Source organism: Natrix helvetica (genome assembly GCF_964273705.1).
Source record: "Natrix helvetica genome assembly, chromosome: 16".
Classification (NCBI taxonomy): Eukaryota; Metazoa; Chordata; class Lepidosauria; order Squamata; family Natricidae; genus Natrix; species Natrix helvetica.
This window is the reverse complement of record NC_138563.1, coordinates 2,131,192-2,158,886: the sequence shown is the minus strand read 5'-3', so window position 1 is coordinate 2,158,886 and position 27,695 is coordinate 2,131,192. Positions and strand designations below refer to the sequence as shown.

General features: G+C 49.8%; 1 protein-coding gene across 16 annotated transcripts in view; it reads right to left on the bottom strand.

Annotated features, from left to right (window-relative positions):
• TPM3 (tropomyosin 3) overlaps window positions 1-26,889 on the bottom strand; it is a gene marked incomplete at its 3' end in the record, with an annotated part of 38,191 nt that extends 11,302 nt beyond the window's left edge. For 3 of the 16 annotated variants that reach the window (XM_081968056.1, XM_081968062.1, XM_081968060.1), the window contains exons 1-4: window positions 16,269-16,463; window positions 3,742-3,875; window positions 3,288-3,405; window positions 1,946-2,016 (exon numbers count right to left, since the gene is read on the bottom strand). In XM_081968056.1, coding sequence (XP_081824182.1) covers window positions 1,946-2,016; window positions 3,288-3,405; window positions 3,742-3,875; window positions 16,269-16,400 — 455 coding nt within the window. In that variant the 5' untranslated portion in view covers window positions 16,401-16,463. Of the gene's footprint in view, window positions 1-558; window positions 635-1,945; window positions 2,017-3,287; window positions 3,406-3,741; window positions 3,876-16,268; window positions 16,464-21,928; window positions 22,055-26,687 lie in introns of those variants that run through there. The other 13 variants (XM_081968055.1, XM_081968068.1, XM_081968066.1 and 10 more) reach the window with 9 other exon arrangements.
• Window positions 26,890-27,695: the final 806 nt, after the last annotated feature.

The following is a 27,695-nucleotide window of genomic DNA, read 5'->3' as shown; positions in this document are numbered from 1 at the left end:
CTCTATTCTATTTTACATTCTCTTCTCTATTGTTATGTTCTATATTCTCTATCCTATCCTATCCGTACCCTATTCTACTCTATATTCTTTCTCTTCTCTATTTTATATCCTCTTCTCTATTCTATTTTATATTCTATTCTTTATTCTCTATTCTAGTCTCTATTCTGTTATATTCTATATCCTATTCTTATTCTATTCTATTCTGAATGGGGGCACTGACACCAGAAGGCCAACACGGCCAGCTTACAAGCTCCAAGGGCAGCCACTAAGGAGCCCAGCCGTGCCAGAATCTGGCTGGAACTGCCCTGGCTGAAACCAGTAGTCTCAGTGGCTGTCTGTTGGAAAGAAAGCCCAAAATGCTCTTTTTTTTTTAAAGGAGGTGGGGGGAATGGATTGGGGAAGGCAAGGTCAGGGAAAGCAGAGCCTGTCAAGCATCGAAGGCAGCAAGGAGAGGGGAAAAAGAGAGACGTGCACGGAGGAACGGTGGGGGAAATGAGATTTTAGGAGCCTCGGCGCACAAGGGAGCCGAGCGAGCGAGCGAGAGAGAGAGATTAGTACCTTGTCTTCAGCCTGAGAAAGGAATTTCAAGTTTTGGTCCATCAGACGGTTCTGCTCATTCATTTCTCGTAAGCGGCTGGTTTAGGGACGGCCACGCGTCCGAGGGGGGGGAAGAGGGGGGGCCGGAAAGGAACGGCGGCAGCGGCGGCAACAATAACGGGGAAAAAAGAGGCAAAGCAGCCGTGAAAGGGACGGACGGACGGAGGAAGAAAGGAAGGGGAGGGAAAAAAAAGAGGAAAAATAAAAATTGGTCACAACACATGCATGGCGGGAGGGAGAGGATTTGCACGGGGGGGGGGAGGAGTGGGCTGTTGGGGGGGGGGTGCGTGCCGTAGGGGATGGGTAGGGGTTGGAGAAGGGGTGCCTTACACGAGGCCGGGAAGCTCAAGGGGGTGAAAACGAAAGCCGCAACTCCAGAGTTGCTTGTGTGGGAGGTGACTGGAAGCAGCCTGTGCTAGTGCCCCCATCGTCCCCTGCTGATTCAGACATGCACCTGATGGTCTGGGTCAGGAGGGGGGTCTCCAAACTTCCTTCCTTCCCATCCATCTCTTCCTCCTGGCCATTCCTTCCTTCCTCTTCCTCTTGGCCCTTCTTTCCTTCCTTCCTTCCATCTCTTATTCCTGCCCATTCATTCCCTTCCTTCCTTCTCTTCCTCCTGTCCCTTCCTTCTTTCCTTCCTTTCATCTCTTCCTCCTGGCCATTCCTTCCTTTCTCTTCCTCTTGGCCCTCCTTTCCTTCCTTCCATCCATCTCTTATTCCTGCCCATTCCTTCCTTCCTCTTCCTCCTTCCCCCTCCTTCCTCTTCCTCCGGCCCCTGCCTTCTTTCCTTCCGTCCATCTCTTCCTCCTGTCCCATCCTTCCTTCCATCCATCCATCTCTTCCTCCTGTCCCTTCCTTCCTTCCCCCTCCTTCCTCTTCCTCCAGTCCCTTCCTTCCTTCCCTCCCTTCTCTTCCCCCTGCCCCTTCCTATCCATCCATTGCTGATGGAGCCATCGTCCCTGCTTTGCTGGCTGAGGAATCCCAGAGTCCACAAGCCTCAAAAGTTGCCCAGGTTGGAGACCCCTGGTTTAAGTGCCCTGGGGTATTTGGGGGGGGGGGGGGGCAGTGGGGTGGTGGTGAAAGAGAGGCCCTCCATGTTGGGATAATCAAGGCACCGGGGTTGCAGGCTTGGAAGAGGGGCGTCTAGTGGTCAGCCCCCCACCGCCACCAACTCTCCCCCCACCTTCCACCGTTGGCCCCACAGCTTCAGGCCTCATCTAACCAGGAAGTGGGGGGGTGGGGGGCAGAGACAAGCCACGGGTGTTAGCAACACGTGTGGAGCAGGGCAGAGGGGGGGTTGGGGGGGGGGCGACATGCGAAAGGTGCTGGCCAGAGGATGGACACTCACGATTCGGCCAGCTCAGCTCTTTCCTCGGTCCGCTCCAGGTCTCCTTCGATGATCACCAGCTTACGAGCCACCTAGGAGGAAGAGGAGGGTAGGGGGTGGCAGAGAGGGTTAGAAGGGGAAATAAGGGGGAGGGGGGTTGGTTTTCGGGGTGGGGGCTAAGGCGCCAAGACGAGAAACCGGAAGACGGGGAGTTCTAGTTCCGCTTTAGGCAGGAAAGACGGCTAGGCGACTTTGGGCCCATCACCAGGAGGCAGGGAGTTCTAGTCCCACCTTCAGTAGGGAAGCTAATTGGGTGACTTTGGGCCTATCACTAGGAGATAGGGAGTTCTAGTCCCACCTTCAGTAGGGAAGCTAATTGGGTGACTTTGGGTCCATCACCAGGAGGCAGGGAGTTCTAGTCCCACCTTCAGTAGGGAAGCCAATTGGGTGACTTTGGGCCTATCACTAGGAGATAGGGAGTTCTAGTCCCACCTTCAGTAGGGAAGCCAATTGGGTGACTTTGGGCCTATCACTAGGAGATAGGGAGTTCTAGTCCCACCTTCAATAGGGAAGCCAATTGGGTGACTTTGGGCCTATCACTAGGAGATAGGGAGTTCTAGTCCCACCTTCAGTAGGGAAGCTAATTGGGTGACTTTGGGTCCATCACCAGGAGGCAGGGAGTTCTAGTCCCACCTTCAGTAGGGAAGCCAATTGGGTGACTTTGGGCCTATCACTAGGAGATAGGGAGTTCTAGTCCCACCTTCAATAGGGAAGCCAATTGGGTGACTTTGGGCCTATCACTAGGAGATAGGGAGTTCTAGTCCCACCTTCAGTAGGGAAGCTAATTGGGTGACTTTGGGTCCATCACCAGGAGGCAGGGAGTTCTAGTCCCACCTTCAGTAGGGAAGCCAATTGGGTGACTTTGGGCCTATCACCAGGAGGCAGGGAGTTCTAGTCCCACCTTCAGTAGGGAAGCCAATTGGGTGACTTTGGGTCCATCACCAGGAGACTGGGAGTTCTAGTCTTGCCTTAGCCAGGAAAGTCAGCTGGGTGACTTTGGGCCAATCTCTAGGTGACAGTGAGTTCTAGTCCCCCCCTTAGGCATGAAAGCCGGCTGGGTGACTTTGGGGAAGCCTCTCTCACCCAATACCAGAGAAGGACTCCCGAGCCGCAGCCCGTCCCTTCAAATGAAAGCCTCTAGTCCTCATGACACTGGAAGAGAGGCTGCATTGGGAGAGGATCTGCTTATACAGGGAGAAGCTGCAGCTTGAGAGACTGCCTTGGCCTTCCTCCCCCCCCCCTCAAAATCCCAGAGGATTGGGGGGGGGGGTTCCTGCTGGGAGGGGGGGGGGAAGCCACCCACCTCCTCGTACTTCCGGTCGGCTTCCTCCGCAATGTGCTTGGCCTCCTTCAGCTGAATCTCCTGCAGCTCCATCTTCTCCTCGTCCTTCAGGGCCCGGTTCTCAATGACTTTCATGCCCCTGTCGGGAAGGATGGATGAGGGAAGGAGGGAAGAAGGAATAGACAGGGGAAGGGAGAAAGGAAGGATGGAAGGAAAGAAGGGAGGAAGGGAGAGGGGAAGGAATAAAAGAGGAAGGAAGGAAGGAATAGACAGGGGAAGGGAAAAAAGAAAGGAAGAAAGAATAGACAGGGGAAGGGAAGAAGGAAGAGACGGGGCAGTAAGGAGATAACTTCCTTTACGACCCTCCTGACTTATGACCCAGCCCTATGATGGTCGTAAGTCAAGGACCAAGCCACTCAGAAGTCCACCCCGCCCCCCGGGGCTAACTAAGCCAGGCCCAGCCGTCCTCACCCACCTCTCGCTCTCATCGGCGGCCTTCTCGGCTTCCTCCAACTTCTGCAGGGCCGTGGCCAGGCGCTCCTGAGCCCGGTCCAGCTCCTCCTCCACCAGCTGGATGCGGCGGTTCAAGGAGGCGACCTCAGCTTCGGCCTGGTGGGTGGGGGGAGACAAGGGGGGGGGAGGAAGAGAGACAGATCGTACATTAAGCCCCAAGCAGAGCCAATCCCCCCTGCCAGGGGCCTCCTTTTTTTTACGGCCCTAGGGCCACATCTGGCCCTGGGGCCGGCCCTCTCCACCAGGCCTATGTGTCCTGCTTTTCCAGGGAGTCCTCAACTTACGTCCACCGCTAAGCCCAACATTTCTGTTGCTAAGCAAGACAGTTGTTAAATGAGCTTTGCCCCCACTTTCCTCGCCTCCTCCCTTCCTTCCATCCATCTTATTTCTCCTCCATCCCTTCCACTCCCTTCCTTCCTTCCATTCATCCATCTCCTCCTCCTCCCTCCTTCTTTCTCTCTTGTCCTTCCTTCCTTCCCCCTTCCTTCTCTTCTTCCTCCCATTTTCCCTTCCTTCCTTCCATCTCCTATTTCTCCTCCGTCCCTTCCACTCCCCCTTCCTTCCTTCCTTCCATTCATCCATCCATTCATCTCCTCCTCCCTCCTTCTTTCTCTCTTGTCCTTCCTTCCCCCTTCTCTTCTTCCTCCCATTTTCTCTTCCTTCTTCTCCCCCTTCCTTCCTTCCATCTCCTATTTCTCCTCTGTCCCACTCCCTCTTCCTTCCATTCATCCATTCATCCATCTCCTCCTCCTCCCTCCTTCTTTCTCTCTTATCCTTCCTTCCTTCCCCCTTCCTTCTCTTCTTCCTCCCATTTTCCCTTCCTTTTCCTCCCCCTTCCTTCTTTCTGTCCATGTCCTCCTCCCTCCCTCCTTTCTCTTCCTTCCTTCCTTCCCCCTCCCTTCCCTCTCTTCTTCCTCCCCCTCCCCTCCTCCTCCTCCCCCAGAGCTGCAGGCCACCATCTGCTGGCAAGCTTAATCCCAGTCAATCTTTGCCTGGCTTTAGCACCTGCCCCTTCCCTGGCCGGAGTGTCCCGGTCTCAGCCTCTGATCTGCCTCACCCTTGACCCCGGGGCAGATTTGAAGGAAGCGCCACCCTGGCCAGCTGGTGGACAGGAGAAGAGAGGCCGAGGGTCTCCCTCAGAAGGCTGGCATTGCTTCCCAACCACAGCCGCAGGCAAAGGGGTCAGCTGCCCCTTGAGAGCTAAATGCAGAGATTCCTTCGCTTTTAAAAGACAATTTTAAGAGGGGTGGGCTTCAACTCTCAGAATTCCCCAGCCAGGTCTGGGACTTAAAGTCCACCCATCTTAAAGCAGACTGGCTGGGGGATTCTGGGAGTTGAAGTCCACCCCTCTTAAAGCATGCAAACTGAGGGATTCTGGGAGTTGAAGCCCACTTCTCTTAAAGCATGCAAACTAAGGGATTCTGGGAGTTGAAGCCCACCCCTCTTAAAGCATGCAGACTGGGGGATTCTGGGAATTGAAGCCCACTTCTCTTAAAGCATGCAAACTGAGGGATTCTGGGAGTTGAAGTCCACCCCTCTTAAAGCATGCAAACTGAGGGATTCTGGGAGTTGAAGCCCACCCCTCTTAAAGCATGCAGACTGGGGGATTCTGGGAATTGAAGCCCACTTCTCTTAAAGCATGCAAACTGAGGGATTCTGGGAGTTGAAGCCCACCCCTCTTAAAGCATGCAGACTGGGGGATTCTGGGAATTGAAGCCCACTTCTCTTAAAGCATGCAGACTGGAGAATTCTGGGAGTCGAAGCCCACCCCTCTTAAAGCATGCAAACTGGAGGATTCTGGGAGTCAAAGCCCACCCCTCTTAAAGCATGCAGACTGGGGGATTCTGGGAGTCGAAGCCCACCCGTCTTAAACCGAAACAGGGCTAAGGACCGAGCAGTGCAGACCCACATTTGCAAGAGACAGAGACACAGAGAGAGACAGAGACGAGAGATGCTGGCATCCAGAGCCTACCCCCTCCTCCTCCTCCTGGGAATCCAGCAAGAAAACCTGGGAAACTCCGCTCCCCCACCCACCCAGTTTGCAAAATTGCTTCCTGCACCAGGCTTGGAAGAAGAGTCTCTCCCCCCACCCCACCCCCAGCTCCACCCCACTGCCACCCTCCCCAAAGGAGCCTCCTTAGAAGCAGACAAAGGAAGCCAGCCACCACGACGGAGGGGGCAGAGGAATGCAAGGGAGAGAAGCCAGCCGGGAAGGCGTGGGAACAGGGACAGCTCTGCCCCGGAGAGAGCCACGTCCGCAGGGGGGGGGGGGGGCTCCTGAAGGAAGGGGCACCCTGAGTTTGAAGGATGGAGGGATAAAAAAAACAGGCCAAGATGGGGATGTCTAGTTTAATGAAAAGAAGGACCGGGAGAGGGGACGGGGACGGACATGAGAGCAAGATTCCAATATTTGGGGAGGGGGGATTGCCCCAAAGGAGAAGGGGAGGGGGTCTACCCTGTTTCCCCAAAAATAAGCCCTACCCCAATATAAGTCCTAATTAAGATTGCCAGCCAGATTTTTTGCATTCAGTACCATATTTCCCCAAATATAAGACCTAACCAGAATATAAGCCCTAATGCATCTTTTGGAGCAAAAATTAATATAAGACCTGGTCTTATTTTCGGGGGGGGGGGGGGACACGGTATTTATTCTCCAAAGCCCCTGAAAGGGAGGAGAAGCAGCAAGAGGTGGACACTAACGGAGGAGAGAAGGAACCTGGAACGAAGGAGGGATTTCCTGACGGCGAGGGGCAATTGATCGATGGATCGAGGGAAGCCGATCTTTGCAGGCACCAGAGCACCGGAGAACGGTCCGAAAAATGACCTTTTTCGGGCTGTTTTGGGGTCTTTTGGGGGGCTTTTTCAGGGGATTTTTCAGGCTGGTTTGGGGGCATTTTTCAGGACATTTTCAGGTCACAAGTGGCTCAAAAATGGCCTGAAAATGCTGAAAAAAACAGGCATGCGTGTACCACCCAGCTGGCCTTCAGGTTTCTGAGCGGGCATAACCTTGTTTAAACCAAGTTAATAGTCTTTTGGGCTTCTTCCACGTGAGTAGAGTCCACTTTTTGAGTGAAGTAAGAATTATATGTCACCAGGGAGGAGGGAGGAGGATTTTAGAGACACTTAGGTGGGGGCATGGCCCCCCAAAAAAGGTTGCAACCCCTGGATTAGGGTCTCCTGTCCTGAGCAAGGGGGCTGGACTAGAAGACCTCCAATCTCCCTCTGGAATCTGTTATTCCGAGTCCCGCAAAGAAGGGATGCCATCCTCAACTGGGGAAAAATCTCCTTCCAGGAGGTTTAATTTTCCCTTTCCCTTCGGAGGAGGCTCCTATTTTGGAAGATTTAAACCAGGACGTGGCCTGATTTGGCTGGAGGGGAAATCAAGAACGCTAGCGAACGCGGAGGGAAGAATCCAGGGGTTTGACCTGAAGGGATGTCCGTGCAGGAACTCCGGCTTTTTCCAAATGCCCAGGCGGCGTCTTCGCCAACCCTCCAGCCGGGACGGGAGAGAAAAGGCTGGCATAGGAGGTGGGAGAAGCTAGGCTCGAGACCGCAGCCGACGGGCCGAAAAACCGACCGCCTGACGTCGCTGGGAGTTGGACAAGCAGCTTTGCCTGGAAATCTGCAGATGTCCAACGAAGACGTCCTCCGACCCGGTCACCGCCAGGCATCTCTGCCAGGCGGGCGACACGCAGCTGTGCCAAGCTCACGCACCATCCACTGGGGCGGAGACTCATCGTATGTGCTGTTCCTGATCGAATCCCATTCAGCCACTTCCCTGGAATGGGCCTGGGGGGTCTCCTGCTTGGACTAGAGGACCTCCAAGGTCCCTTCTGTTCTTACGTTGACAGTATTTCAATCAGAATAGAATCGGGAGGGAGGGAGGGAGGTCTTTTTAAGTGCAGCCCCCTGCTCAGGCAGGAGACCCTCACCCATTTCAGACCAGTCTCCTCTTCAAAACCTCCGGTGAGGGAGCGCTCACAACTTCTGGTGGCCAGCTGGTCCACCGGTTAATTGTCCTCCCTGTCGGGAAATTTCTCCTTCATTCTAGGTTATTTCTCCCCGTGATTCATTTCCATCTTTTGCTTCTTGTCCTTCCTTCTGGTGCTTTGGAGAATAATTTGACCTCTTCCTCTTCGGGGCAGCCCCCCAAATATTAGAAGACTCCTATCATGTCCCCCCCCCCGTCCTTCTTTTCCCTAGACTGGCCGTACCCCGATAATCTGTTTTTTGTTTCTGTTTATTTGGATTTATATGCCGCCCTTCTCCAAAGGGACCCACTGTTCTTCCTATGTTCTTGCCTCCAGATCTTTCGTCCTCCAATCTGCTCTTTCTCTGCATTTTCGCCCCCCCAAAAAAATCTCAACCTTTTTGAGAACCTCAAAAAAGTAATATAGTCACCCCAAAAACTGGCCCAGTATTCCAGCTGTGGCCTTAACCTTTCAGCTGTCTAGACTACAACTCCCCAGCCGCCCAACTCAAATGCCACTCCTGAGGACTAGAAGCCTGCTCAAGCAAAGAAGGCAAACCTCAGCGGGACACACTCCCCCTCTCAAAAGACCCGGTCCCCCAAATTCAGAGAGGGATCTCTTTGTCTTTTGGGCCTCTTGAAGGCAAGTTTGATCAGCCACCAGGCCTGGTAAACCTTCCATCGGGGTTTATCGCAAGATCCCGCGGCTCATTTCGCAGTATTAACGCAAGCCTGCACGAGCCCAGGGGCTGCCAAAGGGCAGCTGGAGGTCTGTTTCCAGACCCCCCCCCCCAAACGAACGTGCAAAAAGGCAGTGTTGAAATCAAAGTGTCGCCCCAGGAGAGCCAGCCAGATGTTTTGAAAAAGTCCAGACACCTCTCTCCGATGGGAGCCACATGGGTGATCTGTAAGCCGACAGGCAGGCTAAGAGGCGGGGTCTCCTTGGTTCAGGGGGGGGGGGTCTCCTGCCACCACCACCCCCGGGCAGATTTCGGCCGCCAGCCAGCGTGGGAATCGGGTCACTTCAAACAACTTTGCCTAAACCCACAATCCAGGCTTCAGATAAAGGGGTCTCCAAACGAGGCCACTTCAAGGCTTGCGGACTTCCACTCCCAGAATTCCCCAGCCAGCAGATTTTCATACATTTCGACTTCAACTCCCAGAATCCCCCAGTTTGCAGGCTTTAAGAGGGATGGACTTCAACTCCCAGAATTCCCCAGCCAGCAGATTTTAATACAGTTGGACTTCAACTCCCAGAATCCCCCAGTTTGCAGGCTTTAAGAGGGATGGACTTCAACTCCCAGAATCCCCCAGTTTGCAGGCTTTAAGAGGGATGGACTTCAACTCCCAGAATTCCCCAGCCAGCAGATTTTAATACATTTGGACTTCAACTCCCAGAATCCTCCAGTTTGCATGCTTTAAGAGGGATGGACTTCAAGAATTCCCCAGCCAGCATGCTCTTATAAATATATTTGGACTCCCACTCCCAGAATTTGAACCCAGAGCAAAAGGGACCCCTTACTCGGCGTTGCCCAGCAGACATTGGACAGGGTCCTGACAAGTGATTTCCCGAACAAATCGGAGCCCACCCACTTAAGTAAAATTGAGCCCCTCCTGGGCACCAGGATAGGCTCCCATCAAGTCTGAAAGGAGGATTTGGGGAGGGGTGGGTGGGAACCAGGCGGGGGAGGGTGATGCTGGTGGAAAGAGATTGACCGATGGCTTCCAAGCATAGACTCCCTGGCTCCCTTTTTCCCAGTGGAAGACCAGCCTGGTTATAAATCTTCCTTCTCCACCCCCCCCAGCCACTCCCCAAAAGGGCTGCTGGCAACACATACATACTTCTCCAAAGGCAACCAGAAAGGGCTTCCCATCCCCGTCATGATAAAGGGGGAGGGAGAGGGGAGTTTAGGAGAGACAGAGGAAGAAGAAGGAGGAGGAGGAGGAGAGGAGGAAGAAGAGAAAGAACAAGTAGAAGAGAAAGGAGGAGAAGGAGAACAAGAAAGAAGAGGAAGGAAAGGAGGAGGAGGAGAGGAGGAAGAAGGAGAAGGAAGAGGAGCAGGAAGAAGAAAAAAGAGGAAGGAAAGGAGGAGGAGAGGAGGAAGAGGAGAAAGAACAAGTAGAAGAAGAAGAAGTGGAAGAAGGAGGAGAAGGAAGAGGAGCAGGATGAAGAAGAAATAAGGGGAAGGAAAGGAGGAGGAGGAGAGGAGGAGGAAGAACAAGTAGAAGAGGAAGAAGAAAAAGGAGGAGGAAGAAGAGGATTAGGAAGTGGAGGAGGAGGAAGAAGAAGAGGAAGAAGAAGAAGAGGAAGGAGGGAAAGAAGAAAAAAGAGAAGAAGAGGTAGAGGAGGAAGGAGAAGGAGAAGAGGAAGAAGGGAGAAAAAAAGAGAAGAAGTGGAGGATGAAGGAGGAGAAGAGGAAGAAGAAGAGGAAGGAGGGAGGGAGAAGAAAAAAGAGAAGAAGAGGTGGAGGATGAAGGAGAAGAGGAAGAAGAATAGGAGGAAGGAGAAGAAAGAAATCTTGGAAAGCTTTGGCACAGAAGCACCGCAAGGCATTTTTGGGGAAGGGGGGGGGGTGTCAAAGGACCCACAAAAGGCAGAACAGAAGGGACTCTGTGCCAGAAAGGCCCAGACAAAGGGAGAAGTCACAGAGACTTTTTTTTTGGGGGGGGGGGGAGAGAGAAAGAAAGAAAGAAAAACGGAGAGAGGAGGATTTATTCATCCTTACAGGCTAATCCCCAGCCTCTCCTGCCTGAATTTCCTATCTCTGCAAAGGGAGGATCGGTCAATTCAGCACAGAGCTGGAAGGGACCTTGGAGGTCTTCTAGTCCAACCCCCCTGCTCAAGCAGGAGACCCTCAACCGTTTCAAACAAAGGGCTTGCCCAGTCTCTTCTTGAAAACCCTCCAGCGATGAAGCAACTCACAAGGTCTGGTGGCAGAGCAGTTCCACTGGTTAATACAACCCCCCAGCCGCCCAACTCAAATGCCACTCATGAGGACTAGAAGCCCGCTCAAGCAGAAGCCAAAACTCAGCTTTACCTATACGGACTCTCTCTTATCCGATAAAATTCCCCACTAAAAGTCCCCAAATTCAGAAAGGGATCTGTTTTGTCTCTCGGCTTCTTTAAGCCAAGTTTGGTCAGACAGACACGGTAAGCTTTCAATAGAGGTTTATCACGGCTAATTTCGCAGCATTAAGTAATGGTAAAGATTCCCCTCGTGCACCTCTGTGCTGCTTGTTCCTGACTCTAGGGGGTGCTGCTCACCTCCCTTTCAAAGCCAAAGAGCCAGCGCTGTCTGAAGACGTCTCCATGGTCCTTCCTTGCTGGAAGGACGCAAAGGCGCGAGTTCTCGGGGACACAGCGACCGTCGTAAATACGAGTCGGTTGGCAAGCGTCTGGATTTCAATCCCGTGACCACGGGGACGCTAAGTGTGAAAAGCAGCCCGAAGTCACTTTTCTCAGTGACGTTGTAACTTCAGTCACTAAACAGGCGGAGGTCAGTATCTAAAGTTTGCGCTTGGTGTGCAAACAAGGAAGTCCTTGTTTCCCACGTGGCTTTCCCACAACACCCATATCAGCCGAAACCTGAACTCAAGCCAAGTATTTATAATATTTGCCCTTTTATATATATATGACGATAAGAAAGCAGGTAAGGGACAAACTCACAACAGCGGGCATAAATAATACGATTAAAAACTTGCTTTTAAAGGGAGTCAAAGGTTGAAAAAACCAAGAATTGGCAGACGTCCCACATCCACACCTAAGCAAAGAAACACTCTTGATGTTTCTCAGACGCTCTTCGGAGAACGATCCCAGGTAGTCCTCGACTTACGACCGCTGCCAGAATTCCCATGGCCAAGCGAGGTTGTTAAGTGAGCCAATTCCCGATTTCACTCCCTTTGTTTGTTTTTTTCTTTCCTTCTGCTGCCAGGGGCGTTCACAGCAAATCGCTGCAGTCACTAAGCGAATCACGCAGTCACTAAGCAAATAGTGCAGTTGCTAAGCAAATCACATGGTCACTAAGTGAATCCGGCTCCACACCCCCCAATTGAGTTTGCTTGTCAGAAGCCCGGACAGGGAAGGTCACATATTTTGACCCCGGCAGGCTGCTAAGTGCTTCAATTAGCAGGGGATGGTGCAAACGGTCGTAAGTTTGAGGACCGGTCGCGAGTCGCTTTTTTTCAGGGCCGTCATTTTGAACAGCCTCCAAAAGAATGGCCGTATGTCGAGGACTGCCTAGAGGTATCAATTGCACCCAAAGCCCCCTTCTGCTCCAGCAAAGGGGGATATACCCCATTTTTTTTTTTTTTAGAAAAGTTTAAAAAAAGTTTTTTTAAGTTTAGCATTTCTTTTCTCCTGACCCACTGGGAAAGGAAACACATACACAAAAAAAGACAAGATGTTTTACCAGAGAACTATAGTAAAGAAAATATACATTTAATTATCCGTGGAATAAGGGCAGCTAAGAAGTATATTTGCACAAAATTGGAAAATGGAACAAATTCCCTCCGCGGGAGAGGTAATTATTATTATTTTTTTAGACTGGGCAGAAATGAACAGATTAGAATTGGCAATTAAAGAGAAGGAAGAATCAGAGTATTATAAGATATGGGGATGTTTTTTTTATTACCACCGGATAGAAAACGAACATAGACCCCAAAAGAAAAAAAAATGAATCGTTTGGAAAAGGATGTAGCATTTACAGGGGAGGCGTTGAATTAAAAGTCAATTGAAATGAAAAAATAAAATAAAAATGGGATTTAAAATGATGTAACTGTTAAATACGGTGACACAAAGATTGCACCCAGGTGACACGCTGGAAAGATTAATGATGTAAAAGTGGGGAGGGGAAAACAAAAATTTTCCCCCCTCCAAAAAAAAAAAAGGAAGACAAGATGGGCCTTGAAACAAATCTACAAAAAGAGAAAAAAAAGGAAAAAGAAACCCCTTCCCCAAATAAACAAATAAATAAATAAAAACAAAGACTTGGGATGCACCCCTAAATGTTTTATCTACGGCCAAAGAGAGTTTTGGTTTTAAGTTGGCAGTTAGTGCAGAAAGTGAGTTTCCCCCCCCTCCACTCCACAAGGATGGGGGAAAAAGGGCAAATAACACACACACACACACACACACAAATTACAAAGAGCCAACAGGCTTGTCTTAACCCCCCCCCCTCCAGCCCCCAACTGGAGTGCACAAAAGAGAAAGGAGAGATTGAAGTCACACTCACACATTCAAACACACCCAGGCTGGCACTCCTCCCCCCCCCTTAAAAGCAAGCAGGAAACGGGGGCGGGGGCATCTCCAGCCCCCACCAACCCACCCTTCCCCCCACCCCGGGGCACGGCTTGGATGCCTGCCCCATTTCCTAAATAGGGAAAAAGAGCTGGTTTTTTTTTTTTGCCCTGACCCACTTCCCATCCGGAAAAAGCCAACGCCTTTCTGAATTTATTCTGATTCCCCCCCCCCTTTTTTTTAAAAAAGATGCTTTTAACAGCAGGGAGGGGATCTCGGCCTCGCACACCCCTCCCCAGCTTTGCAGGGGGGGGGAAGGGGGCACCGATTTTGCACAAACAAGCCACAGTTCCTTCCTGTGCAGAGATATTGTAAAAATCTCTTATTTTTAAAATTTTTCAGTTCCCTTCCCGGCCGGAAGGATGAAATATTCCCCTTTTCTTCTTCTTCTTCTTCTTTAATCCGATTCCATGTTTGAGATGGCTTAGTGATGGGACGCCTTCCTCCCTTTTAATCTCTCCCTCTCGCCCTTCCGCGGCCCAGCCTCGCTGTCTACCTGATCCCTATGAATAAGCAAGATCTCTCTACCCATGCACCCTTCCTTCCTTCCTTCCTTCCTTCCTGCAAATTCCTCTCCCTGAATTCTGATCCTTTGGAAAGAGATCTTGCTTCCTTCTCTCTCTTTCTCTCTTTCTCCCTTCTCTTTCTCTCTATCCTCTCTTTTTTCTTTTCCCTTCTCTCTCCCTTCTCTCTCCCTTCTCTCTCTCCTCTTTCTCTTTTCCCTTCTCTCTTTCTCCCTTCTCTCTCTCCTCTTTCTTTTTCCCTTCTCTCTCTTTCTCTTTTTCCCTTCTCTCTCTCCTCTTTCTTTTTCCCTTCTCTCTCTTTCTCCCTTCTCTTTCTCTCTATCCTCTCTCCTTTTCTTTTCCCTTCTCTCTCCCTTCTTTCTTCCTTCTCTCTCTCCTCTCTCTCTTTCTCCCTTCTCTCTTTCTCCCTTCTCTCTCTCCTTTCTTTTTCCCTTCTCTCTCTTTCTCCCTTTACTCTTTCTCCCTTCTCTCTCTCTCCCTTTCTCCGTTGCCCTTCTCTCTCTCTCTCTCTCTCTTTCTCCCTTCTCTCTCTCTCTCTCTCTCTCTTTCCTGGGATCTACCCAGAGATCTACCTTCCACTGCTAAGCCAGGCCCTGGATCCTGTAAAAACCAAATTATTTGAAGCACAGCCGGATTTTCAGGTTTAAAAAGAAGGAATCTCCAGTACTGAATCCCTGGCAGGTGAGGGATAGGAATATTTGTAAGGGGGGGGGGGGGGGGAATAATGATTAAAACTCAGGTTAAATATATTTTGGAGGCCTGAGGACAGACTTGGGTGGGGCAGCGGGGAAGACGGCTGTTTTACACCAAAGGAACCAGGTGACACAGATGGCTGTTACTAAATTTATATTAAAATTTTGATTTCGATCAGGATGGGTCCATCCCCGCACAACTTCGGAAAGGTGGGGGGGGGGGGTGTAAAGGGATCTTCCCAGCCCAAAACCCTTTCTCCTCCCAGCAATGCAACCAGTTGTACAAGCACACACAAGGGAGGGCCCAATTATTCCAGCTGAGCCAACCATACTGAGTCATGCGTGGGTTGGGGAAGGTAGATGAAGCCTCCAGGTGCAGCAGCAGTATACCAGATGCCAAGGAAGAAGGCCAGGTGTAACTGAAGGCGGGCAGCTACCTGGGGCTTTCTGGAGGAGAAAATGCAAAGCTGGGTTAAATTTTGACCCAGATTTTGATTCTGCTAATGGTAAAGATGGATGGAAGGGAGCCTCCAGGGACAGAAAGAGTCTATCTCCCAACAGAAAGGCTCCGCAGAAAGTCTAAGGGAAAGAGCCCTATAGACAGGAAGGGTTGCACCTGGTCAGGTGAGGCTCTCCACCTGTTCCAACTGCACCCATGATCTCAGGAAGCTAGGCACTCTTCCTATGCTCAGAAGCAACCTTGCCCGGGAGAGCGACAGCATTTCAGTAGCAGAGGCTGGGAAGGGAAGCCAACAAAAGGAGCAGAAGCCATTAAGATTTAAGAGGGGGGAAAACCCCTCCCGGAGGGTCACTTTCAGAGGGGATGGACTTCAACTCCCATAATCCCCTACCCCAGCCAGCCACGTCCTGTTCAAAACACAGAGCCAGCCATGGGGGATTCTGGGTAACAGCAAACACTACCACCCCATCCACCCAGCTTCCCTTCACACACAGCCCCCTCCCCATGCCTCCGAAACGGCGTCCCCAGGAGAACAGCCACAGGCAGGGGATTCTGGGCAGCGGCCTCACCCACCCACCCACCTTTCGAGGGCCACCCCTATCAGTGCAGCCAGCCACAAAGCATTATGGGAAGACCCCCCCTCATCATTTTGAGGCTGTCCTCCACCACCACCAGGGGATTCAGGGTAAAAGACCCCCCCACTTTCTCCCAGTATCACCCCATCAATTCAGTCCAGCCCTAAAGCCTCCTAGGAAACCCCCTCCCCTCCTTTTCAAGGTCACCCCCATCAGCTTGGCCAGCCCCAAAGCCTTCTGGAAAGCCCTTTCCCTCCCTCCCCATAAAGCCCCTCCCACCAGCCCCAAAGACTTCTGGGAACCCCCCCTAAAGTGCCCCTCAGCCACAAAGCATTTTGGGAAGACCCCCTCCCCCTCTAAAGCCCCCCACCAGCTTGGCCAGCCTCAAGGCATTCTGGGAAGCCCCCTCCCCCCTCTAAAGCCCCTCCTCTCTCTAAAGCCCTCCCCAGTATTCTGGGAAGCCCCCTCCCCCTCTAAAGCCTCTTTGACTGCCTCTAAAGCCCCCCCTCACCAGCCTCAAAGCCTTCTGGGAAGCCCCTTCCCCTCCCTAAAGCCCCATCCCCCATCTAAAGCCCCCCCTCACCAGCCTTAAAGCATTTTGGGAAGCCCCCTCCCCCCTCTAAAGCCCCTCCCCTTTCTAAAGCCCCCCCACCAGCCCCAAAGCCTTCTGGGAAGCCCCCTCCCCTCCCTAAAGCCCCCTCCCCCATCCAAAGCCCCCCACCACCAGCCCCACAGCATTCTGGGAAGCCCCCTCCCACCCTGTAAAGCCCCTCCCGTTTCTAAAGCCCCCCCCACCAGCCCCACAGCCTTCTGGGAAGCCCCCTCCCACCCTGGAGGGGCGGGGTATTCTGGGAAAAAAAGTCCCCAAGGGATTCTTATGTGGGGGAGGGGCAGCCACCCCCCACCCCCCCCAGGGAGACCCCGCGCGGGGGATTATGGGTCATTCCCCATTCCCCCCCCACACACACACACCTGTTCTCGGGCGCGTCGCTCGGCCTCGGACTCCCTCTGCAGCCGCTCGGCGCGCTCGTCGGCCTCGTCGGCGTGCTGCTGCAGCACCTGGATCTTGCGCTTCACCGCCTCGATGGTGGTCGCGCCCGCCATGGCCGCCCCGGCGCCGAAGCTGATGCTGCCGCTGCCGCCGCCCCGCCCCGCCCTCAAATACCGGGCCGCGCCCCGCCCCGTGACGTCACGCGCGCGCCCCACCCACCGCGGGACCCGGATGATGGCCGCCGCGGCGACGCCCTGCCGCCCCCGTGACGTCACGCGCCCCGGACGCTCACGACGTCGTTGTCACGGATACGTATCCTAACCCCCCCAACTCTCTCATCTCCAGCCTCTCCCCTAAGCATCCTGGGAGTTGTAGTCCAGGCGCCTTTTGGGGGGTCTGTAGGAAAGGCTGTGGAGTATGGGAGAGGGAGTCCTTGGAGTCTCCCTGAAAAAAAGTCAGCCTGGCTCCCCCCCCTCCTTGCATTGGAGTGCCATTCCTGCCCTGCCCACATGGAGTAACCGATGAACAGGGTTGGAAGGGGCCTTGGAGGTCATCTAGTCCAACCCCTGCCAGCATATTTTAAGATGGGTGGACTTCAACTCCAGTAATCCCCGGAATCCCCCAGCTGGCATAATTTAAAACGGCTGGACTTCAATTCCCAGAATCCCCCAGTTTGCATGCTTTAAGATGGGTGGACATCAACTCCCACAATCCCCCAGTTTGCATGCTTTAAGATGGGTGGACATCAACTCCCACAATCCCCCAGTTTGCATGCTTTAAGTTAAGTTCGACTCCCAGAATCCCCCAGTTTGCATGCTTTTAAGTTAAGTTCGACTCCCAGAATCCCCCAGTTTGCATGCTTTAAAATGGATGGATCTCAACTCCCAGAATCCCCCAGCTGGCATAATTTAAGAGGGGTGGACTTCAACTCCCAGCTATGCTGGCTGGGGAATTCTGGGAGTTGAAGTCCACAAACTGCTGAAGTCAAGAAATACCGCACTTAATACCCAAGCAAGAATGGCGCGATCTTTACCAGTTCTTTTCCTACAATGCCCGTTGCCCGTGATCCACCCCCTCCCCCAATTGCTCTACCCCTTTGCCAACACAGCCGTGTAGCCTGAATTGACCGCCCGCCCCCCCCTCTCTCGCTATGGGGAGCATTGCTCCGATCAATGGCTGAATTCTTTCCAAGACAGCAAATGGAACTAGGGGGACGGAGGACAGAAAAATCAGAATTTACTACGGGAGGTTTGAAGCCTGCAAGACAAGCAGATTAGACATATATGGGCATCTATGGAAAATGGAATTAACCTCTCCTACAGCATCTGGGGCCTTTCTCCGTGGGGTAGGGAAGCATTCCTTTCTGGTGACAGCTTCGCTTTTTCCCTTTTTTCTGCTGTAGGAAAACCCACAGACACAGGCAGACAGAACCACATAAATTCCTTCCCCCTTACAAGACCGGTGGAAGGTCTCAAAATCTATTTGCTACCGGTCTGCTTTTTGCTGCATTCTTTATACGTGGGCTGCGAGGTTATAAAAAGCAATCAGGAGGTTTTGCAGTCTATTAAAACTTCGCTCTAATAATGATTTTTAATTTTATTTTTAAGCGCCAAGGACGTTTTCAGGTCTACGTCGTTGTGCCCTGTGGAAACATTCTCTGCTGGGGTGACCCCAGGGTTTGCAAAAGGAAGACTGCAGGGATTTTTTTTTTTAAATCTCTCGATTAGAAATATGACTCTCCTCTTGTTTGATGGACAGCCGTGAGGCTTTCCTGAATAAGGATGGGATTAGTGTGAGTTCTACTGCTGTGCTTGGGCGACATCCTAAACTGCAAAAGCAGAATTTGAGAAAGATGCCCATAAACCATTATAACACCTCAGTCTGTAAATTAGAAAGAGAAACAGAGAGACACACAAACAGAGAGAGACAGAGAAGACAGACAGACAGACAGAGAGAGGGAGAGAGGGTGGGAGGGAGAGAGGAAGAGAGAGAGAGAGAATAATAGATGAAAGAGCAGGGAGTTAGGGATAGATGATGAGAGGCAGACAGATAGAAGGAAGAGAGGGAGGGAGGAAAGGAAAGAAGGACAGACGGAAGGAAGGGAATTTGTGTGATAAAGAGGGAGGAGGGAAGGAAAGGACTGAGGAAGGAAGGAAGGAGGGAAAAGACTGAGGAAGGAAGGAAAGGACTGAGGAAGGAAGGAAAAGATTTAGGGAGAGAGGGAGGGAGGAAGGGAAAGGACTGAGGAAGGAAGGAAGGAAGGAAGGAAGGAAGGAAGGAAGGAAGGAAGGAAAAGGAAGGAAGGAAGGAAGGAAGGAAGGAAGGAAGGAAAGATGGGAGGGAGGAAGGAAGGAAGGAAAGGACTGAGGAAGAAAGGAAGGGAAAAGACTGAGGAAGTAAGGAAAGCACTGAGAAGGAAGGAAAAGATCGAGGGAGGGAGGAATGAAGGAAAGAAGGACGGGAAAGGACTAAGGAGGGAAGGAAAGGAAAGGAAAGGATGGAGGAAGGAAGGAAGGAAAGGACGGAGGAAGGAAGGATAGAAGGGCATTTATATAATAGGGAGGGAGGGAGGGAGGGAGGAAGGAAGGAAGGAAGGAAGGAAGGAAGGAAGGAAGGAGAAGACTGAGGGAGGAAGTGAAAGGTCTAAGGAGGGATGGAAGGATGGAAGGAAAGGACTAAGGAAGGAAGGAAGGAAGAATAGATGAGTAAGAGAGAGAGAGGGAGGAAAGGAGGACGAAGGGATAAACATAGACAGAGAGAGGTACTCCTTTTTTTAAACTACTGTATTTTCTCTTTATTCAGAGTTTCTAATTTGACGCTCTGCAAAATGGATAAGACGGGTCAGCCGCAGGGGAGATTCATGGAAAAATGACTTCCCTGGGTCTTCATTTTCTGGACCTGTCACTCTCTGGCTGTCACTCTTCCTGACAGCTCTCCTTAGCCCAGCTTTACACTTAGCGTCCGAGAAGCGCCAAATATTTCTCGCCTTCCCAGGCTGATCGCTTGAGATGCTTCACACCCTCTTCAGCGTCTCCTCCCTGCATGGTTGAGATGCCGAAGAAAAGATGCTAAGCCCTCGCTTTCCTCTTTCCTTGCCAGTTAGTCTTTCTCAACTTCTGGCAACTTCCAGATGGGGGGTCGGACTTCAACTCCCAGAATTCCCCAGCCCCCAGGAATTCTGGGAGTTGAAGTCCACCCCTCCGAACGCGACCCAAGTTGGGAAACATTGGTCCAGAGTTAAAACCAATGGGCCGCTTTAAAGACTGGTGGACTTCAACTCCCAGAATTCCTGGGGCTGGGGAATTCTGGGAGTTGAAGTCCACCAGTCTTAAAATGGCCCCTGGCCTCGATCTACGCTCTTCCTTTATTTATTTACTTGTTTATTTATGATTACGGCTTATTTGCCGCGATCCAGTAATGGACGTTGGAAGTTTCCAAATGAGACGTAAAGAAATATACAGGCATTCCCTGACCTAAAACCGCTCGTTTTGTGACGGTCGGAAGTGAAAACGGCGTTGGAAAAAGGGACTCGGGGCCATTATTCACCCTTACGACCGCTGCCGTCACGCGATCAAAATCTGGACTCTCGGCAACTGACGTCTTGCGGTCGCGTGATTTCCCCTTTTGTGATCTTTCGACAAAGCAAAGTCCATGGGGAAGCCGGATTCACTTAACGGCCATGTGACTCACTTAACAACTGCAGCGGTTCACTTAACAACCGATCGGAACTCACTAAACCAACGTCTCGCCTAGCCACCGAAATGTTGACCTCCGTTGTGGCCGTAATGCCGAAGACGAGCTGTGTTTAAGCATCCCCCAAATTCAACCGCAGGGTCTTTGCGCTCCCCCCCCCACTCCCCAAATGGGAGAGGAGGACGGTCAAATGGCGCCCCCTGCAGGGGGAATCTGGAAGCGGGAAGGAGTCTCCCCTCGGAGGCGATGACAGCCCATGGGCCCATCCAAATACTTAGGCGCAATAAATCCGTAGAGAACTGATCCCCACCAATGTCACGCAACAGCTGCACTGAGGTGCTGAGAGCCCTTCGGTGCACAGCTGCCCCTCCAGGACAAATCCGATGGTGGCTTTTGCCAAGAAAATGCCCACTGAGTTCACAATGAGGAGCTTCTCCCTCCCCCCCCCCCCCCCCCGCCGAAGGGACACGGTGGCGTATCGTATCTTCTTCCCTGCTCATCGCTCAAAGTGACATTCTCCGTCCGGCTTCTATTTATAGGCAGCATAGAAGCTCCGGCTGCCAAATCAAAGGAGGAGGAGGGCACGGTTGGGGGTTGTTTTTTTTTGAGAAGAGGCTGAGCAGCCCCTGGTGTGAAATGGTCTAGGCCGGTCTCTCGCTTGAGCAGGGGGTTGGACTAGATGACCGCACAAGGTCCCTTCCAACTATTCTATTTTATTCTATTCTATTCTCTATTCCATTCTATTATATTCTATTTTTCTATTCTATATTCTATTCTTATATTCTATTCTATTGTATTCCATTCTACATTCTATTCTATTCTATTTTATATTCTATTCTGGCCACCCCCCAAGCAGCTTCCAGATATTAAGGACCCATTTTACGAGCAGGAGAAGGAAGCTGGAGGGCCTGGCGGGCAGCTGAACCCCGTCTACGGTCCGAGCAAGGAGCTGCGGGTTCCAGTCAGGTCACGATTAACACAATTCTGGGCAGCCCTTCCTCAACCCCATGTAGGTTTTACCACAACATGTGTTTGGGCAGATAAGGTTATTTTCAGGCGTTGAGGGCGGCCGTTTCTTGACAGTTACCGTAATTTCCTAATTATAGGTGTATATATATATATATATGTATGTATGTATGTATGTATGTATGTATGTATGTATGTATATGTTTGTGTTGTATTTGTGCTGATAAATAAATAAAGGGAGACTCAGCACAAATACAACACAAACATAGCAAACGCAACATTAAAAATAAAAATAGGGTTTTCTGCCTGGATGGTCTTCTGTAATGAGCCGAAGGACAGAAAGAGGAAGTAGTGAGCTCCCTCCCATATTTGGGCATACCAGGGGTTGTAACACAAATACATATATATATATATATATATATAAGTTTGCGCTCTGCACATGTTGGAGAACCCTGTCATTTTTCTGCTGGGGACTTCACGATTCTTGAGGAACACAGCCGGTCCTCGACGTACGACCACAATGGAGCCCGGAATCGATGTCGCTAAGTGAGATGCCGGTTCAGTGACGTCTGTCCCCATTCTACAACGGGGCAGCCAGTCTGCCTTTACGACAGGCGGAGCGTCGCATCCTGGGATCAAGTCATCCTCCCTTGTGTGACCCTCCCAGCCGGATTCCGACAAGCCAAGTCGGGTGGGGGAGCGAGATTCGCTTAACAACTGTGCGATTCACTTAAGAACCGCAGCACCCCAAAAAAAAAAAAAAAGGATTTGGGTATATGGCCATTATGACGAGACGTTTCCCAGCTGCGTTTTTAGAGAGGGAAGTTGCAGCCCTGTTGTTGGCTATAAAGAGGACCGCGTCTCTCCAGACTCGGCGGGGGCATTTGGGTATTGTAGTCCAGCCCAGTCTTGCAGAGAGGGTCCTTAGGCTTCTACTAGCCAGCACACACACCCCTCCCGTCCCCCGTTCTGGGGTACGTACGTCGGCCGCCTTCTTCTCGGCCACTTCCAGCTTCTCCTGCGCATCTTTTAACGCCTCCGAGTATTTGTCCAGCTCATCTTCGGTCCCTTTTAGCTTCTTCTGCATGGCGGCCAGCTCATCCTCCAGCTGCAGGAGGAGGGGAGTAGAAGAGGAAGAGGAAAAAGGGGTTAGAGATGAGGGTCCCTCCCTCCCTTCTTCCTTCCCATCTTCCTTCCTTCCTTCCTTTCCTCCCTCACTCCTCCCTTCCTTCCTCCCTCCCTCCCTCTCATCTTTCTTCCTCCCTCCCTCCCTCTCTTCCTTCCTTCTTCCCTTTCTTCAATTTCTTCCTTTCTTCCGTCTTCCTTCCCTCTCATCTTCCTCCCTCCCTCCCATTTTTTTCTTCCTTCTTTCCTTCCTTCCTTCTCTCTCAGCTTGGTGGTTTTCTTGAAGACATTTCCTGACCGAACTAGATAGCATCATCCGTCCAAGAAGGAGTGGAGTTTGCTAATGATTTTATCCAGTTTTGTCAGGAAACAGCTGTGGGGGGGGGAAACTACCAGACTCAGAGACCACCAAGGATACTCACTTCAATCTTAAGCTACAAATATTTTCTTCTATTGGCACAATTTATCTCTTTATGTGTTTAATGTGCATTAGACATACATTTAATCTCAATCGTTGTATTGTATTCCATTCCATTTTCTATTCTGTTTCATTCCATTCTATTCTGTTATATTCTATTCTTTATTCTATTCTACTTTATATTTCATTCTATTCCTCTATTCTATTCTATTCCATCTCCAATTCTATTCTCCAATATTTATCCTATTCTATTCTATTTTATATTTTATTCTATTCCTCTAATTCTGTTATATTCTATTCTACTATTCTCCACTGTTATATTCTATTCTTCATTCTATTTTATTTTCTATTTCATTCTATTCCTCTATTTTATTCTATTTCATCTCCAATTCTATTCTCCAATATTTATTCTGTTCTATTCTATTCTTTATTCTATTCTATTCCTCTATTTTATTCTATTCCTCTATTCTATTCTGTTAGATTCTATTCTACTATTCTCCACTGTTATATTCTATTCTTTGCTCTATTTTATTTTCTATTCCATTCTATTCCTCTATTCTATTCTCATCTACGGTTATATTCTATTCTTTATTCTATTCTAATATTCTATTCTGTTATTCTCTACTGTTACATTCTCTTCTCTATTCTATTCTATTCTTTAACATTCTCTGCCACCCATCACTCCTATAAGGGCAGGCTACAGAAAAATAATCAAAACATTAAGACTACCCTCCTTAAAATGTCACCATAACCACAACGGCATCGTTCTTAAGACCGGCCAACTCAGAATGGAGATACCAAAGCGTGCAACTTTGCACACTCAGCTCAAAGGGCACTTCATTGTCATCCATGCCAGCTAATCGCCTTCCTCTGTGTGTGTGTGTTTGTGTCATTGTGTAACCTGAGCTTTGCCTGCAAATAAATTAAAAAAACAGACAGGGAGGGGAAAGTCCTCCCCCGCTCCTCCAGCCTATTGTCAGCTGCATGCTCACCCCAAAACCTCGCAGAGTATGTGCCCCCACCCCACCCCTCCATCTCTTCCCTGCCAAGGCTTAGCTCAGCGAGTCCAAATAAGACTTTGCAGAGTCTTCCTCGCTGCCCACCACTCCGGCTGCCCGCCATGTTTATGCCAACCCAAGCATTTGCCCCCTTGCACCCATCCCCAGTGAGAGGAACGAGACCGAATCCCAGAATGCGCTGGCGACGGTCAGGCCTCTGAGCATACGCCGAGAGCTGCGGCTGAATATGATTAAAAGGATTCTTGGTCCTGTGTTTCCTAAACACAGAGCAGAGGAGAAAACTCCCCCCCCCCGCATTGCCAAGAAGGGATAGCCTCTGAACATGTGCAGAAGGCGCCAAGTGGGGAGAAGGAGGAGGAATAACTCAACTGCAATTCTTAGGTTAAAAGGTTTGCAAAATAATCAGACCGAAGAGTGCTAAGTGCACTCTGCAGTAGCTCAGAGAATCTTTCTTTCTCTCTCTCTCTCTCTTTCTTTCACTCTCTTTTTTCTTCCTTCCTTCCTCTCTCTCTCTCTGTTCCTCCCTCCCCCTTGTTTCTTTTTCTTTCTTTCTTTCTTTCTTTCTTTCTTTCTTTCTTTCTTTCTTTCTTTCTTTCACTCTCTCTCTCCTTTCCTTCTTTCCACTCTCTCTCTCTATTCCTCCCTCTCTCCCTTGCTCCCTTCTTTCTTTTTCTTTCTTTCTTTCTTTCTTTCTTTCTTTCTTTCTTTCACTTTCTCTCTCCTTTCCTTCCTTCCTTCCCATTCTTCTTTCCTTCCTTCCTCTCTCTCTTCATCCCTCCCTTCCTGCTTTCTTTTTCTTTCTTTCTTTCACTATCTCTCCTTTCCTTCCTTCCTCTCTCTCTCCATTCCTCCATCCCTTCCTTCTTTCCTTTTCTTTCTTTTTCTTTCTCTCTCTCTCCTTTCCTTCCTTCCTTGCTCCCTCCCCATCTGTCTCTCATAGCCTCTTCTTCTCTTCTCTGGACAAACAGTCTTGTGGCTAAGCCCAATCAATTAATTTAGCGTTCCAGAGTTGATTAGGTTATCTAAGGCCATCTAGTCTAACCCACTCCTTGGGCCGGTCTTCAAATTCCAGCATCCATGCCAAGCGACTGGCCAGCTCCACATTCAAAGTCCGAGCGGCCATCGCCTTACTGGGCCATTCCTGCCATTCTCCAGCCACTTAGGGGGAAAAATCCCTAACATAAAAATTGCCTTAACTTCTTAACTGAATTTAATTTTACTTTACTGCCTTAACTAATTTTACTTTACTAATTTAACTTAGTTCAACTCAACTTGAACTTTACTAACTTAACAACTTAAATTTTAGCTTAGATCATTGACTTAACTTACTTTTTACTTTACTAACTTAATTCAGCTCAACTCAACTTAAATTTTCCTTTACTAACTGAACTCAACGCAACTTAATTTTATTTCACTTTACTAACTCAACTCAAATTTTAGGTTAGTTTACTAACTTAATTTAAATTTTAGATTAGTTTACTAACTTAATTTAACTTAACTTAACTCCACTTAAATTTTAGGTTAGTTTACTAAACTTCACTTAACTCAACTTAAATTTTAGGTTAGTTTACTAACTTAACTTTACTTAATTTAAATTTTAGGTTAGTTTACTAACTTAACTCAGCTTAAATTTTAGGTTAGTTTACTAACTACTTAACAACTTAACTTAACTTAACAATTTAACTCCCTAATTTTCTCTCCTCCCCTTTGGAAGGAATGAAAATAATTTTTTGCCCTGATCTTTCTTTTGCTGTTTTTTTGCAAAGACCTTGGGAGGAAATGGGCAGCACGGAAATATTTCTTTAATGCAGAAATGTTTTTTTACAAAAATAAAATCCCATCGCATCTACCCTCAATTATCTTTGCCAGAGGCGAAAAGGTGCCAGCCGTTTCCATCCTTGAGCTCACAGCTTAATTCTTAATCTCTTGATTCAGCCCTTTCCTTTCTCTGACTGCATGCCAATTTTTTTTTTCCTGATTTTTTTTTACAGCGCCTGGAAGTCAGAACCTTAAAAGGTTCGGTCCACCCAAAGTAAAAAAGAAAATAGATCCGTTGCCTCCCTTGGTTACACGTTTGTCGATGTGGCTTCCAGAGAAAATATTTATCTATTTATCCGTCACGTAAGGCCGTTTAAAATCGCCTTTTTTCCTCCTTTTCCCGAAGTCACATCTGACAAACGTTATCCCCAAATCTTTTGCCCATCTCCCCGATGAGGCCAGCCTAGCTGCCTCATCCAAAAATTCAGCCTTTTGTTTCTGTTTTTATAAAAATGGAATTAATTTATGGCCAGCTTTGAAACTTATTTCGCCGATCAAACTTTGTGTGAGGTTTTCATTCGCTTGGCTAAACCGAGCCGGGGGGACGGGGGGCTTCAAATCCGTTCTTATCTCCTCTTCTTTGCTCCAAAAGAGGAATAAAATACTTTTGAAAATGAGACGACTGATCTTTTCAAAGTTTACCCTTCTGCCCAGTGTGACCAGTAACTCAACGGTGGGCATTTCTGCTGGGCCACTGTAAAATGGAGCGATCTGTCCGGTTTATATTTAACCGTGCGGTCTATCGTTTTAGGAAGGAGAGATGGAAAAATATAGTTTCTTTGCCCCTTTTTTCAATATGTTCTCCAGCCCTCTTGAAGTCGAAAAGTAAAATTTGGAGATATTTGCCTTTCCAACAAAGCCCAACGCAGCTTCAAATTGCCAGAAGAATTTTAATCAAAGTGGGAATATTTGTGCTAGCATTTGGGGGGGGGGGGTTTGATAAGGATGAATTAATCCATTATTAATGCAAAGATCCCAAAATTGGGCATTCCTGGGGGATGGAGGGTCGTGGAATTATTTTATTCTAAATCCCAGATTCCTTTATAGGACAATTAGCCAATTTGGGGGGGCTTTTTTTTTTATCAAGGAAAAAAAACGACTGGATTTTAGCTGGGAAACGGGCTAAGAAGTGAGGATTATTTGCCCCAGGCTAGAAAAAAAGAAGAAAAACCTACAGGTGGCCTGACTTTCAAAATTGCTGCTCCACCCCCTCCTCTTGTCGGTCCATACCCACACAACAGCCCTGCGAGGTAGGACAGACCCAAGTGAGCCTTGCTTTAATCCAGGAGAGCCCAGCAGCCGCTAGAAGCCTCAAACCGCCTTTTGGGGTCTCCCTAAACCGGGTTTAATCCTGGCCCCACCTGTTTGCTCCTCTCCTCGGTGTGTTTCTGCTCCGTTTCAGCTTGCTCAGCCCGGTCTAAGGCGTTTTCCTTGTCCAGTTTTAGCATTTGCATCTTTTTCTTGATGGCTTCCATGGTGCCGGAAGGTAGCGGGCACGCGGGCGAAGATGAAGGAGATCGACGGGGCAAACGGGCACAAGATGGGCGATTGCAATCCGTTGATTGACCCTCTGCCCTTTTTATAGCGGGCTCCTCCTGCCAGCTGGCTCACCGATCTTTCCTTTCTGGGATCTGACCACCCTAGGAGGGGCAAGATCATTCTGCAGTGCCCCACCACCCACCACCCACCACCCAAATCTCCCTCCTGCCCTCCTCCATTGTCCTCCGAGGCCCAGGGAGATGGTTGGAGGGTGAGGACAATGGCCATATTTGGCCCCGATGGGGGGACAGCTGGCCGCTAATAATAGACCTCCCTAAGTGGGGAGGGGGGCACAGGAGTGTGGGGTGAAAGCTTTGTTCCCGGAGAGAAGGAAGGGCAGGGCAGACGGTCACTCTCAAGCAAAGCACGGGGGATGTCAGAGCTGGTTTTCCTGCAGGGTGGGCTAGATGACCTTTGGGGGACTCTCCCAGCTCCAGCGTTCTTCTGAGGCTTTGTGGAGGCCTCCGACTACAAAAGACAGGGATCTCGGCTTACAACTGTTTGTTGAAGGACCGTTCGGAGTTACAACAGTGGCGATGCTTAGCTGGTGGGTTCCAACTCAACCCCTTGAGGGTTTATTTCCTAAACCACGATCCAACAAACCATGGCTTAGCATCTTAGATCCAGTCCCGTTCTGTAGGATCTAGAGAAAAAGGGACAGGTCTTCCATTGGTTTGTTTGCTTGTAACTTTATTAAGTTTCGGCCACGAAATAAAATTAAATCTAAGAATACAAGAGAAGAAAGAAAGAAGAAGGAAGGAAGGAAGGAAGGAAGGAAGGAAGGAAGGAAGGAAAAAAGAAAGAAAGAAAGAAAGAAAAGGAGAGAAGCA